At 40.6% G+C, this 15,230-nt stretch overlaps 2 protein-coding genes across 2 annotated transcripts; one reads left to right on the top strand and one right to left on the bottom strand.

Annotated features, from left to right (window-relative positions):
- LOC145493349 (etoposide-induced protein 2.4 homolog) lies at positions 1 to 9,640 on the top strand. The gene is made up of 10 exons (XM_081472812.1): positions 1 to 333; positions 801 to 870; positions 1,849 to 1,915; positions 2,646 to 2,785; positions 3,727 to 3,800; positions 4,143 to 4,218; positions 5,088 to 5,193; positions 5,454 to 5,565; positions 6,243 to 6,314; positions 8,746 to 9,640. Exons 1-10 carry the CDS (start codon positions 128 to 130, stop codon positions 8,861 to 8,863), a joined length of 1,041 nt encoding a protein of 346 aa, XP_081328938.1. The 5' UTR covers positions 1 to 127; the 3' UTR covers positions 8,864 to 9,640.
- Positions 9,641 to 10,024: 384 nt separating this feature from the next.
- Positions 10,025 to 15,223, bottom strand: LOC145493317 (heat shock 70 kDa protein 12A-like). The gene is made up of 4 exons (XM_081472757.1): positions 14,251 to 15,223; positions 12,226 to 12,453; positions 11,872 to 12,037; positions 10,025 to 11,253 (listed from the first exon to the last, which is right to left on the bottom strand). The coding sequence occupies exons 1-4, from the start codon at positions 14,548 to 14,550 to the stop codon at positions 10,175 to 10,177; spliced, it is 1,773 nt and encodes a 590-aa protein (XP_081328883.1). The 5' UTR covers positions 14,551 to 15,223; the 3' UTR covers positions 10,025 to 10,174.
- Positions 15,224 to 15,230: the final 7 nt, after the last annotated feature.

Below are 15,230 nucleotides of genomic sequence, written 5' to 3'. Positions count from 1 at the left end.
GGTCCCGGAAGTCCTTTGTAGGCTTACGTTTATGCGAGGTTACCTAGTCTAACGAGGGAGAACTGGGAAGAAGTTTCACGCAAAAAAAAATAACAACAAAGCAATTCTACGAGTATCGTTTGGAAATATGAGTGAATTAAGGTCAATAATTCTTGGTATTGGGCATGGATTGAAAGATTCTTTATTGGGCATGACTGCACTACTTAGAATAAGTAGTATCCAGGGTGAAAATCACACGGAAAATAAATTAAAAGCTGACAGCCAGTCGTCCTTTCGACGAACAAGACACAGAGCTAGGACAAGTTTAAATGCGCCAGAGAAGAAAGCTGACAGGTAAGGTGTTCTTTGCACTACGAACAGCCGTCTAAATAAGGCTTAAAATGAACGGAACTCATTCACTCTATGTTGAGTTTTTGTTGTTGAAAAGAAGTGATGGAGGGGCAGAATCGACTGCAGAATCCCCAAACATTTTGAAGGTATGCTGAAGCTTATAAGCTTATTTCCTGAAAAGGCAGGATATTTTTAAACTATAAGTATTTGCTATATTTGTATGCCAAAGAGGTAGCAAGGTCTGCATTACTTGCGTCTCATGAATACACAGCATTCGTTTATTTATTATACTGAGAAAACGATGCTTACAAGAGGTTACATTTTTTTACGTTTTACACCAGGCCATCGTAACATCCTTTGTTATTTACTTTCTTGTCATATTTTTGTGCCTATATAAATGCACAGCAATGTTGTTCAACTTGTGGCATTTGTGGTTTCACACTTTATTTGGGCACTTTCAATTTGCTTAGTTCTGTAGGCATGAAAGAAATTTACAGCAAAATGCTGCAATGCTGTCTTCTAAATGGAGGGATATTTTGGGTATGTTTTAAACAACAACTTGTACATAAACCGTAACACTATTGGATTGAAACATATATTCATTGATGTGTGTTCCTTTCCATTTCTTGTATTAAAACTATCAATTAGACAGTCAGACCGCAGCATGACGACATCATGCAAATATGCTGGTTGTTAATAATAGAATGTAAACTTCATCTTGTTGATGCCAGGAAATAGAGATGAGATGATATTATCTCACCACCCTGTAATTTCAGACAAACATTGTTAGGCATGTGAAATTTACTCATGTTCACCCATTTCCCTCCCCCCCCCCCCCCCCACCCTCCCCTTTCACCAATGTTGCAAAATGCTGCCTCTTGTTGAGCTGGAAGAGAAAAGATGACAGAGTGGGGCAGAGTATGGGGGAGGTGGGGGGGGGGGGGGGGAGTGAAATGGAGTGAGAATAAGATAGCTTAACTCTTGAACTGCTGAGGTCCCTGCGGAGTGCTTGTCTGTTAACCAAGCATAATTTCTCCCTTCTTGTTCTACTGACATGGTAAATATGTTTTTTGCATTGGCCTTTCTTGATCTTAAAATCACCTTGATTAACTAGGATAATACTTTACAGTCTCTTGGTTAACAAAAATTACAACCCTCACATTGCACTTGGAATGGGAATTGGCATTTGGGGAATGCCTGTTTTCAAGAGGGAGATGAGCATCTAAGAGACGACCTAGTGAAAATCCATGACACAATAACACCAGCAACTGGTTCACTGACAGAAGATTATGAAACACATACCAACATGGATTGAATGGGTACATTGCGGTTAACTAACCTTGCCAACCTCATACTCTCTCAATAAGTATTTTATCCTTTTAAACCTGTTTGCAGTACCAAGATTCTTCTTACATCTTGGCATACATTCCTATGAATGACAGCTCTGAGAATGTAGTGGTTAATCCAACATCTAGAGCCTGTCACCTGTGCTTATTGTCTCTAACTGTTTTTCCTTAGATGAGTATTTTCCTTTTTGAGAATTATATCATTCCTGGACTTCAGAACCTCACTTATTTTATATTCAGTAAGTATACCTTTATTTTTCCTTCTATTTTCTAAGTCATTGCTTTATGTAGGGTTGTTTTGACGCCAACTCCATAGACAATGCATTTGGTAACACAAGATTGTTGATTGTATGTAATTAAGAGCATGTAATAGTGGAAAAAAATATGGAATACTGCAATGATTCATTTTAGTGCCCTCTTTTTTTTTTCAAGAAAGTCTCCCTCTCAAATAAAAGGTCCTAACAATTGAGGGAGTTTATGTTATGAGTGCCTTTATAGCCATAGATGCACCTTATTCTGATAAACACTGCAAAATATTCTTTCTTCAACTAGTATATTTATTAGAGACAATTGCAGTGTAGCCAATAAATTATTGATAGTTTGTAGTTTGGAAACTTGGCAAATGCTATTTTGGCAAGTATTTTAGTCTCTGTGTACACGTTTACTTCCAATTAATTATTTGAAGTATTCAGGTGACCATTAATTGTACAAGTCAGTCTCCAGTCAATTACTACTTGTTTGAACAAGGCAATAGTATGAGGTTATCATTTGAATTACACGGTATCATTATTACCAAGTGGGCATTGTTGATACTCATTTTCAGCAAGGTTTTCAAAAACTTTATCCTGGATTATTGCAGACATAATGCAGTTTTGGATTTATTGCAAAGCATTATTGTAGGGGTAAGTCAGTGCTTGACAAAACGTCTTGTGACAATTTTTATTTCACAATGTGCTATTTTATTCCTAGATGTGCTTAGTAGAGGCAATCCTCAGCAGAGTCTTTGGTTATGGAGATGGATGGGACCTTTCTTATCATATTTGTTCAGTGCTTTTTGGGTGTTGCCTCTTTACTGGCTGAGCAAACCACTCAACTCATTATGGTATCAGGTAAATGTCATGTGAAATCTGTATGTCACATGTTTGAGTGAGAAGTGTAGGCTATAAGTAGGACTTGACAGGCTCTTTAACCAGTTTGATCATGTGAGGAGTGAAGGCCAGTTTGGGTCCAGACTCTGGTTTGAGGGATCTCCCAGGCAGCTAGTGGTCAGTACATAACTGTTCTTGGGCACAACACTCTACTATCACAGTCTCTTTCTACACCCATGTAAGGCTCTGTTTCTTTAAGAGTATGACCCGGGGTTACTCCAATACATAAGCTATGTAGGTATGTGGTGCTGTGATGGGTATTTCTTTTTTTCTGTGATGGTTATGGTTTTCAGACAGTTTAGTCTGGGATAGGGTATAGAAATCAGACAGTTTTGCTCTAGAATGGGCTATAATTTACCGGGAAAGTGGCTAGTGGATAAATAATTTAGCCTAGAACAGGGTTCTTTACCCGGAGTCTTAATAGAAATTGAAACTCGGAAGTGAATTTGTAAGATATTGGTTTAATTAACATATATTCGACTACAATAGTGGTAAAGTTTCTCCATATTGAAAATATAGCTAGTCTGTGATACAGTAGGAGTTATTGGTGCCTAGTCTAGAATAGGGATGCAAAATCAAACTTATTATGGTCTAGTATAGGGTGAAGGCTTCAGTGTCCCATCAGCACAACTCTACCCAAAGATTTATAAAGTACCCCTCTGAGGAGTAAGAGTACTTATATTACTGGTAAGTGCAAGTGAGCCTGATGTGAGACTCAGAGGTTTCTCAATGACTGCAGCTGAAAATGGATTGTTTTAAAATTGTTGCCTTAGTAGTGAATCACTATAAATAACATAATAAAATTTAGAGTGAAAAAAATAAATAAAATGGAAAAAACGTAAACATGTTGTTAAACGGCATTTGGAAAATAGTCATCTAATATGTTGTTTCTTATTTTTTAGGAAATTGCTGATTCTGCTTATCGTACTACAAGAGGAAGACCTCTTGGATTCTTAGCTTCCTTTGGAAGAGAAAGGTAAATATCTGTGTATTCTGACACTAATAAAATTTTATATCTCTCAAGATGGATTCTGGACCCATGGTACCAGATAACAGTTTCATTGACAATAAAGTGTCAAAATTGGGTTTACTGCTTGGGTGACCTCCTCTGAAAAGCATCTATGAACTTGTTATGATCATCCTGCCACTAGATAGGCAATTGTAAGGTCAAGTGATTTATGTAAGGAAAAACAGTGCCAAATAAAGTTGATTGATTGATTGACAGAAAAAACTCTTTGAAAACTGATGATTATAATTAAGTTGTAATTGGTTTACAATATTATTATAATCATAGTTTCTTTTTTCATTCCTTTCTCAGTTTGTCATCACATGTTAGCAAAACAGTAGCAGACTTTTTCTTTAGCTTCTTACTTCAGATGTTCTTTCTTGTTCAGGTAAAAAAAGATTCTCTTGATCTATATGACTGTTTATACGTTAAATTTTGCAACCTTGGTGTCCGTTAAGCATTGGGGTCTGGATTTTCTTTCATTTAAAAAACTTTAGACAATTTACTGTGGCAAGATGTAAAGTTTGAGGCCTTTGGCATTTTGACTGTGAAATTTACGTTTAGAATTTAAGTTTCTGCTTGCTGGCAACTTTTGCTACACACATCTTCAATTTTTGAAACTGCTTTTAAACCAAAAGTGAAGCCTTGGAGCCGACAGGCTCATAGCTGCCGGAGCTTATCCTGGCTTCTGTAGCATGAAGTGGCTAGGAGTATTTCTACTTCCCTTGGACGGAATGCTAGTCCATCGCAGGTCACTCCCCCACCATTTGTTAGGTTTCCCCAACAATTCGCTTTTTTTTATACTCCTGGGTTGACAGAGGCACTGTGAGAGTTAAGTGTCTTGCCCTAGAACACAACACAGTAGCCCCGGCCAGGGCTCAAACCTGGACCACTCGATCCAGAAACAAGCGCACTAACCATGAGGCCACTGCGCCTCCCACGCTGTTAAACCAAGCAGAGCCTTGAATATTGCTGTTCATATTAATTGTCATTTGGCTGATTCACATGGCCGATCAAAGGAGGGCAAAGCTTTATATTCCTGATGTATTGATGGTTGGCAAGGACAGAAAAGGCCTCAAATATAAAAGGATTTCGCATCTGATTGGCTGGGGAGACTTTGTTTTGATTGGTCAGAGTATACCCTGACCCATGAGACTAATTCCGTGAACCAATAACTGGGTACAGCAATAAAATATGATTTAGCAAACAATGGTTGGGTAGCTACCTGCTTGCAAATTTTCCTTTTTTGTTTTTCAGGCCATGGTTGTGAGCTTTCTTCCTATCCTGGGACCTCTTATCAGTCTAGGACATATGTGTCTTCTGTATTCACTTTACACTTTTGAGTACAAATGGGTGAATATGGGTAAGCTTTACTCTGTTGTGTTGTTGTTAACCCTTTAAGTGACAGAGGCATTACTAATAAAAATAAACTCTAACCAGGTCAAATTTATATTAAAATTCTTTTCAATTCATTTAAATAAGCCCTGCTAACCTCCTTTGAGGGTAAAACTTCTATTGAATTGTCAACCAAAAACGAGGTCAGTAAGGTTAATTATAATACTTAAGAAGGGATTTTATTATTGGTAGCTATTTATGAAAAGGGTCTTTCTTTCGTATTTCTAGGATGGACCGCACCCAAGCGCCTCATGTACGTGGAATCTAACTGGCCATACTTTGTGGGTTTTGGACTTCCTCTTGCTATTTTCACCTCATTAGCACCTTCTTTTGTAATCAGGTCAGTGTGAAAATACCGTGAAGGATCATTTGAAGCAGCGGTCCAAAGTAATCCCACTAAGCGGTGGGAAAGGCAGAGTCGGGGGGGGGGTGGGGGTGGGGGGGGGGAAATTAAGCATCAAAATATTTTGTGGCTAGCAAGAAATGGCAACGCAGAAAAACGTAACCGGAGGAAAAGCGGGGGAACAATCTGACGAGTTCAAAGCACGGGATAACATATACGCGCAATGATAAGTGAAAATCGCGGAAAAACATGTAGCCAGTGGAAAGGGTGGAAAAAGAAATAACCAATGGAAAACGTGGAAAATATCTAACTTACAATGGAAAACATACAATAAGCCACTATTTCTCGATTGGTTAACTTGGTTTCTTGCACCTAGTATAATTGTCTGAAATGACAGCCCTTTCGCCCGGATTAGCCGGCATGCTAAACTCTCTTCTTCTTTTATTAAAAACGAGTTGACGCTTTGTCAAAGGAAAACCAAACCTATTGTCATTACTATGCGGTGGAAGTCAAAGTTAACCATCTTCGTATATGTGAAACTAGCGGTTTTTTTTGTAAGCAATGGCTTAGATTTCGGGCCAAAAGCCTAGAGAAATGCTTTATTTAAGAAATCTGCACGTGAGTTTCTCTTCAAGTTTTTAATATAATTTCTGTTTTTTTCTCTTCAATCGTAGCGGCTGTGTTTTTGCTATACTTTTTCCTCTTTTCATCATCAGTGGAAATCAAGCAAAAGTTGTAGAGACAAAGTAAGTCATCATTGTAAGTTTTAAAGTGCATCAGATATTTACATTAGCTCATGGTGCGTGGAGTATCGGATCGCTTTGCTGTTCGCCGCTCGCGCGTGTGACCCAAATGTGAGCCTGCTCGCAGGCTAAAATGATCGATGATAGTTGCGTTTCTAAATTTCTCCAGCGTATTGTGGACAGAAAACATTTGATGCGTTTTCAGAGTTAAAAAGGTCCGTTTTAAAATTTGTCCGGCGAAGTGTACACGGAGCTTTAGGGACATTTCGCAAAACACGACGGCAACGGCAACGAGAACCTCGCCAAACAAAAGGTTTAATGAGCAGAACAATGGATGTTAACGTGTATTGTGGTGCATGTGTCTACATTTCGTAGCCGTCCTTTGCACATCAGCAACGTGAAATGAGCAATGTGCAAGTGTTTACCCACAGGGAGCACACGATCTTGTTGGGTGGGAAGAGAGTTATAAAGGAATGAAAAGAATATACAATTTACCTTTGTCTACTGTTGTCATTTCTTACCCGACAACCGCTACCTACAAGTCCTGCGTATTAAACACTGTAGCGCTAAACTCGTACCTAGGCATTTTCGCGCTCTGCAAAAATATTTTTGGTCTACATATAACATTGACAAGGTCAATGACAAACAAATGACATATAACATTGACAAGGTCAATGTTATATGTATTAAAACCCAAAAAATTTTGCAGAGCGCGAAAATGCCTAGGTACGAGTTTAGCTCTACAGTGTTTAATACGGAGGACTTGTAGGTAGCGGTTGTCGCGTAACAAATAGGGAGCTTAAGCGACAACGACGGCGACGCCGAGGACAACGCCTAGTCAAAAATAAATTTATATTTTACCTGCAAAATTCGCGATTGCCTAGATCTGTTCAGTTCGTCAATGGCTCTAAAAACGCGCTTAGGCTAAATATGCAATGACAGCGTTCAATTCCAAATGGAAATACGAAAAACTAGCGGTCGTCGTTCGCGTTCATCAGACTACGCACAACTTGGTCTTTTCACCTTGTTTTACAGAGGACGGCAAAGAAATGTACAAAGATTTATAACGCACGTGCACAGCTATTGTTTTGCTCATTAAACCTTCTGTTTAGTGAGGTTCTAATGACAACAGTAGACAGAGGTAAATTGTATATTCTTTTCATTCCTTTATAACTCTCTTCCTACTCAACAAGATCGTGTGCTCCCTGTGGTTTACCATTACGGTCAACTTTTCGTATTTCTATTTGTAACTTAGAGCATTTGTAGCATATTCAGCCAGGGCAAGTTTTTATAGTGACAGACACACTGAATAGATCTCGATGACTGCGAAATGTACACTTCTCGCTCAGCGATACTCAGCTCGGCCGCGTGTTGTTCAGTGTCTACTTAGCTTGACTACTACTCGAGCTTCTCAAACTCATTAATAATGCATCAAAATAAAGAAAATCGCAGCCGTGAGAAGGAGCTTTGGATATCCGGTCTTAATTAGCTCAAATTTTGACGATTTTACTTATCCGTTTTCTCCTTAGATTTTGTTTCGATTGAGAAGATATATCAAACACCCGAGACAGTGTTTCATCGGCTATCCAAAAACCTCGAATTTCGTCAAAAATACTCCGCGGCGCGTCGTTTTTTCAACGCTCTTTTCGGTGTTTGAAAATCCCGATGAAACACAGTCTCTCGTATTATTTGCTAGTATGCTGAAAGTGTGTTAGGCTTAGTTCACACTGGGGACATGAGGACATAACAAAAAAAAACATAGCGACAAAAGAAGGACGTTATGTTGTTATGTTTGCAGTGTGAACATCCTGACATAATGACATACTAGCAACATAACAGCATGAGCATAACGACATTAGGAAACACCCTGATCTTTTCCTTATGCTTTCATGTCGATGTTAAGCTTACTATGTCGTTACGTCGCTAGTGTGAACTAGGCCTAATAAATCCTTGTGTCATATGATCGCGTCAAAAAACTCGCGATTATATGGAAACACACCAATGCCATCACCTGGGATCACGTTCGCAAGAGTGTAGGAGATGGAAACATGTTGTCATGTTGGCTCCTACCTTCTGTACCATCTTATTTGCATTTTAGTTTTGCGCGTGGAAGACTAAACTTTTGTGAAACTCTTGCATTTCTGCAGAAGCTCTGCTATAAACCTACACAAATTACCGTGCGGAAATGTGAATTAGTACGATTATAAACCAAATTTGGGATCAAGGAAAAATTTGTTTGAATGTCGCGTGTATGGAGTTCCGTAAACGGGCGTGATCTTGCGCATTTTTTGAATATTTTGTCATTTCAAGTTGTTTTGCCAAGTTAAGTCTATATAACGCTGCTCGCGGAGCTATAGAACTACGAACTAAACAGTTTGACTAACGAACCTCTATCTATTTAGAAGAGTTACCTGTCGCCTTCTCTTTTTTGTAGTCAAGTCCCAGTGAAGCTATTCTCCATTGTTATCTGGTTAACGAACAAAGTTTTCACAAGACGACCAGTCACAAGTAAGACCCAGGCCTCTAGCTCCGACTCTACCGTGGGCACGTGACCGACTTCAGATCTTCAGCTACTACTGGTTACCAGTTCACTTCAGCAAATGCGCCAGCGATGTGAGGGAAAGTCACAAAGAAGGGAAACATCACCATGGGAACCTATTTGGGTATTTTTTTAACTCTTTGGCAGAGATCAGCCTATGCTGATCATGAACAATGCTTGTCGAACGCTGGACGAACGAAAATCACGCGAAATATTTGTCAATCCTAAATTTATACGCGTTTGAGGAGTGTCAGGAGTAAAATGACACTGTGCATTCTGGGATTGGATTAACTGACCATAACTGGCGTCTTTAATGACATGTTCTTAAAGGGGCCCAGTCACGGTGTTTTGCCTTCTGTTTTTGGCTACGAACAAAATCTCCTTTAAATGGAAGGAAACCTGAAAATAATAGTTTACTAAGATAGAAAAACATCAAAGAGATAGTAATAAACAATAAAGGAACAAGGATGGCTAAGGATGGCGAAGATTGACACGGATTGCAAACGACGAATTTGAAAAATTCAGGCTAAACTTTTCAAAATGTGCAAACCGTGACAGAGCTCCTTTAAGGGGCTAAGCTCACGATAATCGAGGAGATCCTTGTGTATAGGCTTCAAACTTCGAATGACAGGGAAATTTTGATTAGACAGTGATACTTCATTCATACATTGAAACACTAATGTAACGAAGTGTCAAGGGACTGGGGATGTGTTCGTTATCCTAGGGGCCTCTTTATCAAGCAGTTTTAAGAGCTCTTTTCCAGGGTCTCTCCCTCTCGCTCCAGGTGAGGTCGGGGGGGGGGAGGGTGGGTGGGTTGGGAAAGAAGAGAGACTCGGGCAACGAGGTTGAGAGTTTTCGTTACATCTGGCTCACACTGTTTCAACTTCTGTTACCCAGTTTTAATCTTGCTTGTCCATCTTCCTTGATATGGCAACCTGCAACCTACAACTTCAATTCTCTCTTCCAACGTTTTTAAATTTTAATTGGCGTTTCCAACTTTAACCTTTAAATGACACAAATTCTCCTTAAATAGTGTGAGTTAGTTCCAAAAACGTATAATGCTTCACGGGGTTTCCTAGCTGTAGTAGCTAACATGAAAGGTTTTGACGAAAATCGGGATCAGTCTATGAAACTATTTTTTTATCATCTCCGTGAAGGGACCGAACCTGATATATTTTTGTCATTTTCGTACAGAAGGTCGCTAGGGTTACTTGTCAGTATTTTATAATTTATAATTAAAAATATAACGAAGACTGCAAGTTCTAAAAAAACGCTACTGTTTGATCAAACGTAATGGAACGTTTCCTTTTGTTGTTCTGTGACGTCATGTTAAGTTCTTCGTCACCAATCTCAGCGCGGCCTTGGCAGAACTACCGGAAGTGACGTCAGTAGCTGTAACTTTAATCTCAGTTCCGCCGAAGTAAACGTTCAGTTCTATGTTCCGGCGTAACCCTTTGGAGACATCAGGGCTGACGATCTGGAAGGCCACATTTTCAGCCATGACACCAGGGTCTGTGACGAACTGCACGTTCTTGTTGTGCGTGCTGAAGAAACGCAACGAAGCTGTTGTCTGCTCGGGATGAACGGGCGAGAAGAAAAATGATCTCTTTTCTCCAACTTGCACCTGCTCGTCTTCCTTCACAAGAACATCAAACACATCTTCACAGTAGCTGACCCCGCAAATGTCGGTCTTCTTCTCTTCGGGATGTTTGTTGGAGTCGAAAGCTTCATTGATGTCGATTCCGTATGTTTTGGCCATGACTCGCGTTGTTAGCAGGTCCGGTGCTTGCGCGAACATTACCGCGCCTTTGATGATGGCGAGCTCTGCATCGCGCGGGGTAAGAACTCTCTTGTCCGGGAAGGCCTGGGTTATAGCTTTCCTCAGGGGCAGCGCCTGCGAGAAGCCGCCGACCAGAAACATCGTGTTTACATTCGCGTGCTCCATTTGCTCAAAGAGAGACCTGATGACGTCTACAGTTTTTTGAACGACTGGTTCGAAAAAGCCGCTGATGACCTCGAGACTGAGGTTCAAGTAGCCATCACTGACGTTTACTTGGTTATTTTTGTAGTTAGTCTTCAGCCGTTCGTTAATATCGTCGTCGCTTCCTTGGATGCGCGAATAGGCATTCACGAAGTTAAACGGCAAGACGATGCTGACTTCGTCGTTATCGACGCCCTCCTCAGCTCGTTTCTGAATTTCAAAGTCGTTCATGATTTTCTGCCAGTCGTTGGGGAAATCCCGTCTGAACTTGTTGATGAAGTCCTCGCCGAACACCGCCATGAGCATGCGTTGGAATTCCCTGTCCACGTGCATGCCACCCAGTTGGCCACCCGCTGGACAGTGAATTTCGCGGATTGTACCGTCCTCCTGAATCTCGTGTACTGTTATGTCCAAGGTGCCCCCTGAAACGTCAAAGAAAATTGTGTTGAAACATTTGGTGCTTGCGCCGTTCTTCCAGACGTTTAGTTAGTCTGAGCGCAGCGCGAAAAACGTTGGAGCGAAAAACGGAAAGAAAGCTAAGTCTTGATGCGCCGCGCTTCTCGCCAATTTTTCGTACGCGTTCTTCGCGCGTTGCGTCCCAGCTTATACTCACTGAACGCCCGGAAGAGGCTTGTAATTTGTCAACACCAATTTACCGTATACTTAATTACCATTAAGGTTTGCAGTTTGTTCACCTCACATCTGATCGGTTTTCCGTCATGACACAATAACATTCCACAAATGATTATTTTTATTGTTTTCATATGAAGTCAGGGCAGCCATATTGGTGTCCCAAAACAATCCTGTGGGAGTTCAACTATTTTCTTATGAAAACACTTTATTTTGTTTTCATGGCTTCTCGTCATTGTGAGTGGAAACGCTCTACAGTGTTCATGCTTTTCCAATTCGCACTCATGGCCGTGCAGGGAATAAAATACGGTTGATTGAATCTATAGTTAGTCGAAGACGAAACACTTTCACGCACTATCAAAGCACAAATAATCTCATATTTTAGTTACCGAACTAAGAGAAGCTCTAACCTCCGTTGTCAATGACGACGTACGAAGCAAGGCCTTCGTTCACTGATTCGTCGCCAGTCTCCCCTAGAAAATCCTTCATTTGTAACGTTCTGCAGTAAAACGAAGCTGCCTCGGGTTCAAGAGCGATTAGCAGTTGATCCGGGTCATCAGGTGACGCCAGTCCTGCCTGTGGGAAGAAAGACATTCACGTGACTGACTTACGTGACTCCAAATAAGCTGTTATCACGCCAGTCTATTTATCTGGGAGCACCTGTTCAAAGCAGGATAAGCTTGACTTGTGTTATGTCTGAGGTGAACCGTATAAGAGATTAAAATAAAAAGTAAGTAAATTTAAACAAAGGCTTTTTTTCTCACCTTGTAGGCTGCCTCTCTCATAAATTCTTTGGCGGTCGGCTCCCAAATGGCGGGAACTGTCACCACCCACTGCACATCACGTGACTCGTAGGTCTTTGCCCGCTGACCACTGGCATTTATGCACTCCATTGCCTTATCACCAAGATACGCTAAACAAACCGAGAACAAGTCCAGTGCCTTCACTACGGCGCCGTTTGACGCCATCATACTAGTGTCCTTGGAAAGGTCCTAAAAATATAGAATTCAGTGTTTTTCAGTACATAGTGTTATTATTTAAAGGTCCTCCCAATCGGTCCCTCCCGAAAAATGGTTAACAACCTTTTTTTAGTTTGCCTAGTTCCCTATACTCTGCGAGGGGCTACAAACACTTCAAGTCTCCCAAAATTACGATAAAATGCGACCATTGCTTTTTGTCGAACAAAGATGTGAAATTATCGTCGCAAGTCTTATTCTTACTTCACTCGCAAGGTGATTTAATTTGCTACCTGACACTGCTAAGGCGAATTTTGGATTTAGTTTTGTTAGTTTTATTACTAGAGTAACTGGAAAAAATCCCGAGAGAAATTGTATTACTGGCCTGCATAGCAAGCCGTTTTAGAGTTCCAGGGGGCCCGTTTCTCGAAGGTCCCGAAATGTTTTCGCACCCGGAAAACCGTCGCAAAATCTCAAACCTTATGATTACAGAGCTGTTTCATTCACATACTCTTAATATGAACAGAGGTTCTCTTCACACAAGAAGTTTCAGGCGTATAGACCTCTCTGTTTGTACATGCAGATTGACTAAAAATGGCTTTGCGGGCCCGCAAAGTTTCCGGGACTCTCGAGAAACGGGCCCCAGGTACGAAAAGCTTTGAAGGCATCTGCAGGACTCCCGCAAATTGGAGGAAAAAAAAAAAAAAAAGAAAATGGGCGAACAGGGGGTGGGAAAGCGAGTTTTTTTTGCTCTCGTTCTAGTTTGCACTGGGCCAGAATGCGGAAAAAACGCGAACGGGAACGCTTGCTGGATGGCTGTCAATTTAAAATTCTTTTGTTTAATTTTTTTTGTTTTAAATAGGCCTTCTAACCTCGTTTGAGAGTAAAAATTATTTTGAATAATGAACTTAAAAACGAGGTCAATAGGGCTTATTTTTAAAATACTCACAAAAGAATTTAATACACGCGGTAACAACAATTAAGAGCGTAATAAACCACATGAGGTCTTTGGAGTGACATGCAATAGGGGAGAAATTTGTTTACAAACATTGTTTTTGTTATTTAAATGTTCAAAACGTTAAACAAAAGAATTCTTTGTTTTACCAGCTAATAGTTCTCTGGTTAGCATATTAATAACAATAGGTGACGACACTGATATCTTTGCTATTAACCCGGTCCAACAAACAGAGGAAGGAATCTTGTGCTTGGTGCATAAAAAGAGGTAAGGCCTATTTACAGCACCAAGTCTATTAATAACGGGACAAGCTTTATTATTTTTTTTCGTGAACCTTCACGACAACGATCACTTTCCGGTGTAAGTAATCTGATGTGGCTAGACGGGAAATCTGCTCAGGAGAGAGTGTGGAAACGGGCGTGTAAAAAGTCATGTTGTCTTTTTTTCTCCCCTTGTTTCACGTTTCCGAAAACCTCTGAAAACAACAGTCGAAAATATGGCGCGCTTTCCCAGAGAATCAGCGGGTAGAAAATTAATCTCAATGTCTCATTCTAAGTGCTTTTCTTTCGGTAAGTATTATTTTGATTATCAGAGACAATCACCAAGACAAAACATCAGCATGCCCTTTTATTCAGTCTCAAGTTCACACAATCTTGCAATAAAATCTGGGCGCGCATCCCTTCGACTGAAAATCTTTTGTAGTGAATCATTGGCCTATTTTCACGCGAAAGCAAATTATCCGCACAAAAAAAACTATTTCAAGAGCAAGAATTTTCTAGCACTAAAGCAGGAAAAGGTGGGATTTAGAAAACTCGAGCGAAAACTGGAACAAAAGGGGACTGCAATTTAGAAGAAAAAAGCATAAACAAAGCACTTACCTTTGTGTTGTAGAGCACTAGCTTAAATCTCTCGAAATAAATGAAATCCTTGTTGTCGCCTTTGGCGAGATGCTTGGCATAAGCCTCGACAGCCGCGTGACCGAACTTATTAAAATTTCCATCGGGCGAGAGGAGAACGCACGTTGGGGTTTTGTAGAAGCTAAAACCTTGTCCGCGTCCCCAGCCACGAAAAACCTGGATCCCAGACTCGCCCAAAACGTTTGCTTCAGCGAAACCAAACCCAGAATACGTGGTACCGAAGTCGATGGCTACCGTGACCGAACGTTTTCGATTTTCCATTTCAGCTGTGTAAAAGCGGTGTGGCGTCTTCTGTGGCGAGAACCGTTTTCAAAACAATTGAACGATCCAGTTCACTCTTTGTGGCATGACAGTCGAGAATCTAATTAGATGGAATGCTGCTCGATGGTCATTTCAGGGTCATGTTAGGCGTAAATAGACATGACCTCAAAATTCATTGCCTATCCAGAAATGTGATGCGAAGACTAGAAGTTACTAGATTGGAGGTGTTGACAGCGAAATTAATAACAGCATGTTTGTTTCATTGGGTACCGACTCTACTTAGCACGTGACAATAATTTGTGTCATGCCAACTTTTCTGGATTTCATTTTTAAACAGTGATGTCTCCTCCAGATGTCTCTTTCCCCAAATAATGAATTTTGATTGGTATCAAAATCGAAAACAAACAAATAAAGAAAACAACAATACTTTTCAGTTTGAACACAGATTTCCGCAGCCTATGTGTAGCTGTACCCATCCCCAGAGGAAAAACGGGACGTTCCCGTTTTTCGTCGGGGGGAGGGTACGGCTACACGAAGATTTTCGAAAGTAAGCAATGAAGAGCGCAGTGGTCAAGGCAGACCCATCTAATAAAGCTGTATCCTTTCTCAACCACACCACGTGCCAAAAGATAGCCTCCTGCACAGAGGCTCTTGGGCTCGTCACGCAATCTTAATCCCTA

This window comes from Orbicella franksi, chromosome 7, assembly GCF_964199315.1.
Source record: "Orbicella franksi chromosome 7, jaOrbFran1.1, whole genome shotgun sequence".
NCBI classification, from domain to species: Eukaryota; Metazoa; Cnidaria; class Anthozoa; order Scleractinia; family Merulinidae; genus Orbicella; species Orbicella franksi.
This window is presented reverse-complemented; position numbering and strand designations above follow the sequence as displayed.

Excerpts from the sequence above, each read along its gene's own strand:
- LOC145493317 (XM_081472757.1), bottom strand. The coding sequence starts at position 14,550 with ATGGAAAATCGAAAACGTTCGGTCACGGTAGCCATCGACTTCGGTACC. Across the intron at positions 12,454-14,250 it reads TAGTGCTCTACAACACAAAG|GACCTTTCCAAGGACACTAG; the intron begins GTAAGTGCTTTG and ends CTATATTTTTAG. Across the intron at positions 11,254-11,871 it reads CGTCGTCATTGACAACGGAG|GGGGCACCTTGGACATAACA; the intron begins GTTAGAGCTTCT and ends TTGACGTTTCAG.
- LOC145493349 (XM_081472812.1), top strand. The coding sequence starts at position 128 with ATGAGTGAATTAAGGTCAATAATTCTTGGTATTGGGCATGGATTGAAA. Across the intron at positions 334-800 it reads CCAGAGAAGAAAGCTGACAG|TTCTGTAGGCATGAAAGAAA; the intron begins GTAAGGTGTTCT and ends CAATTTGCTTAG. Across the intron at positions 4,219-5,087 it reads AGATGTTCTTTCTTGTTCAG|GCCATGGTTGTGAGCTTTCT; the intron begins GTAAAAAAAGAT and ends TTTGTTTTTCAG.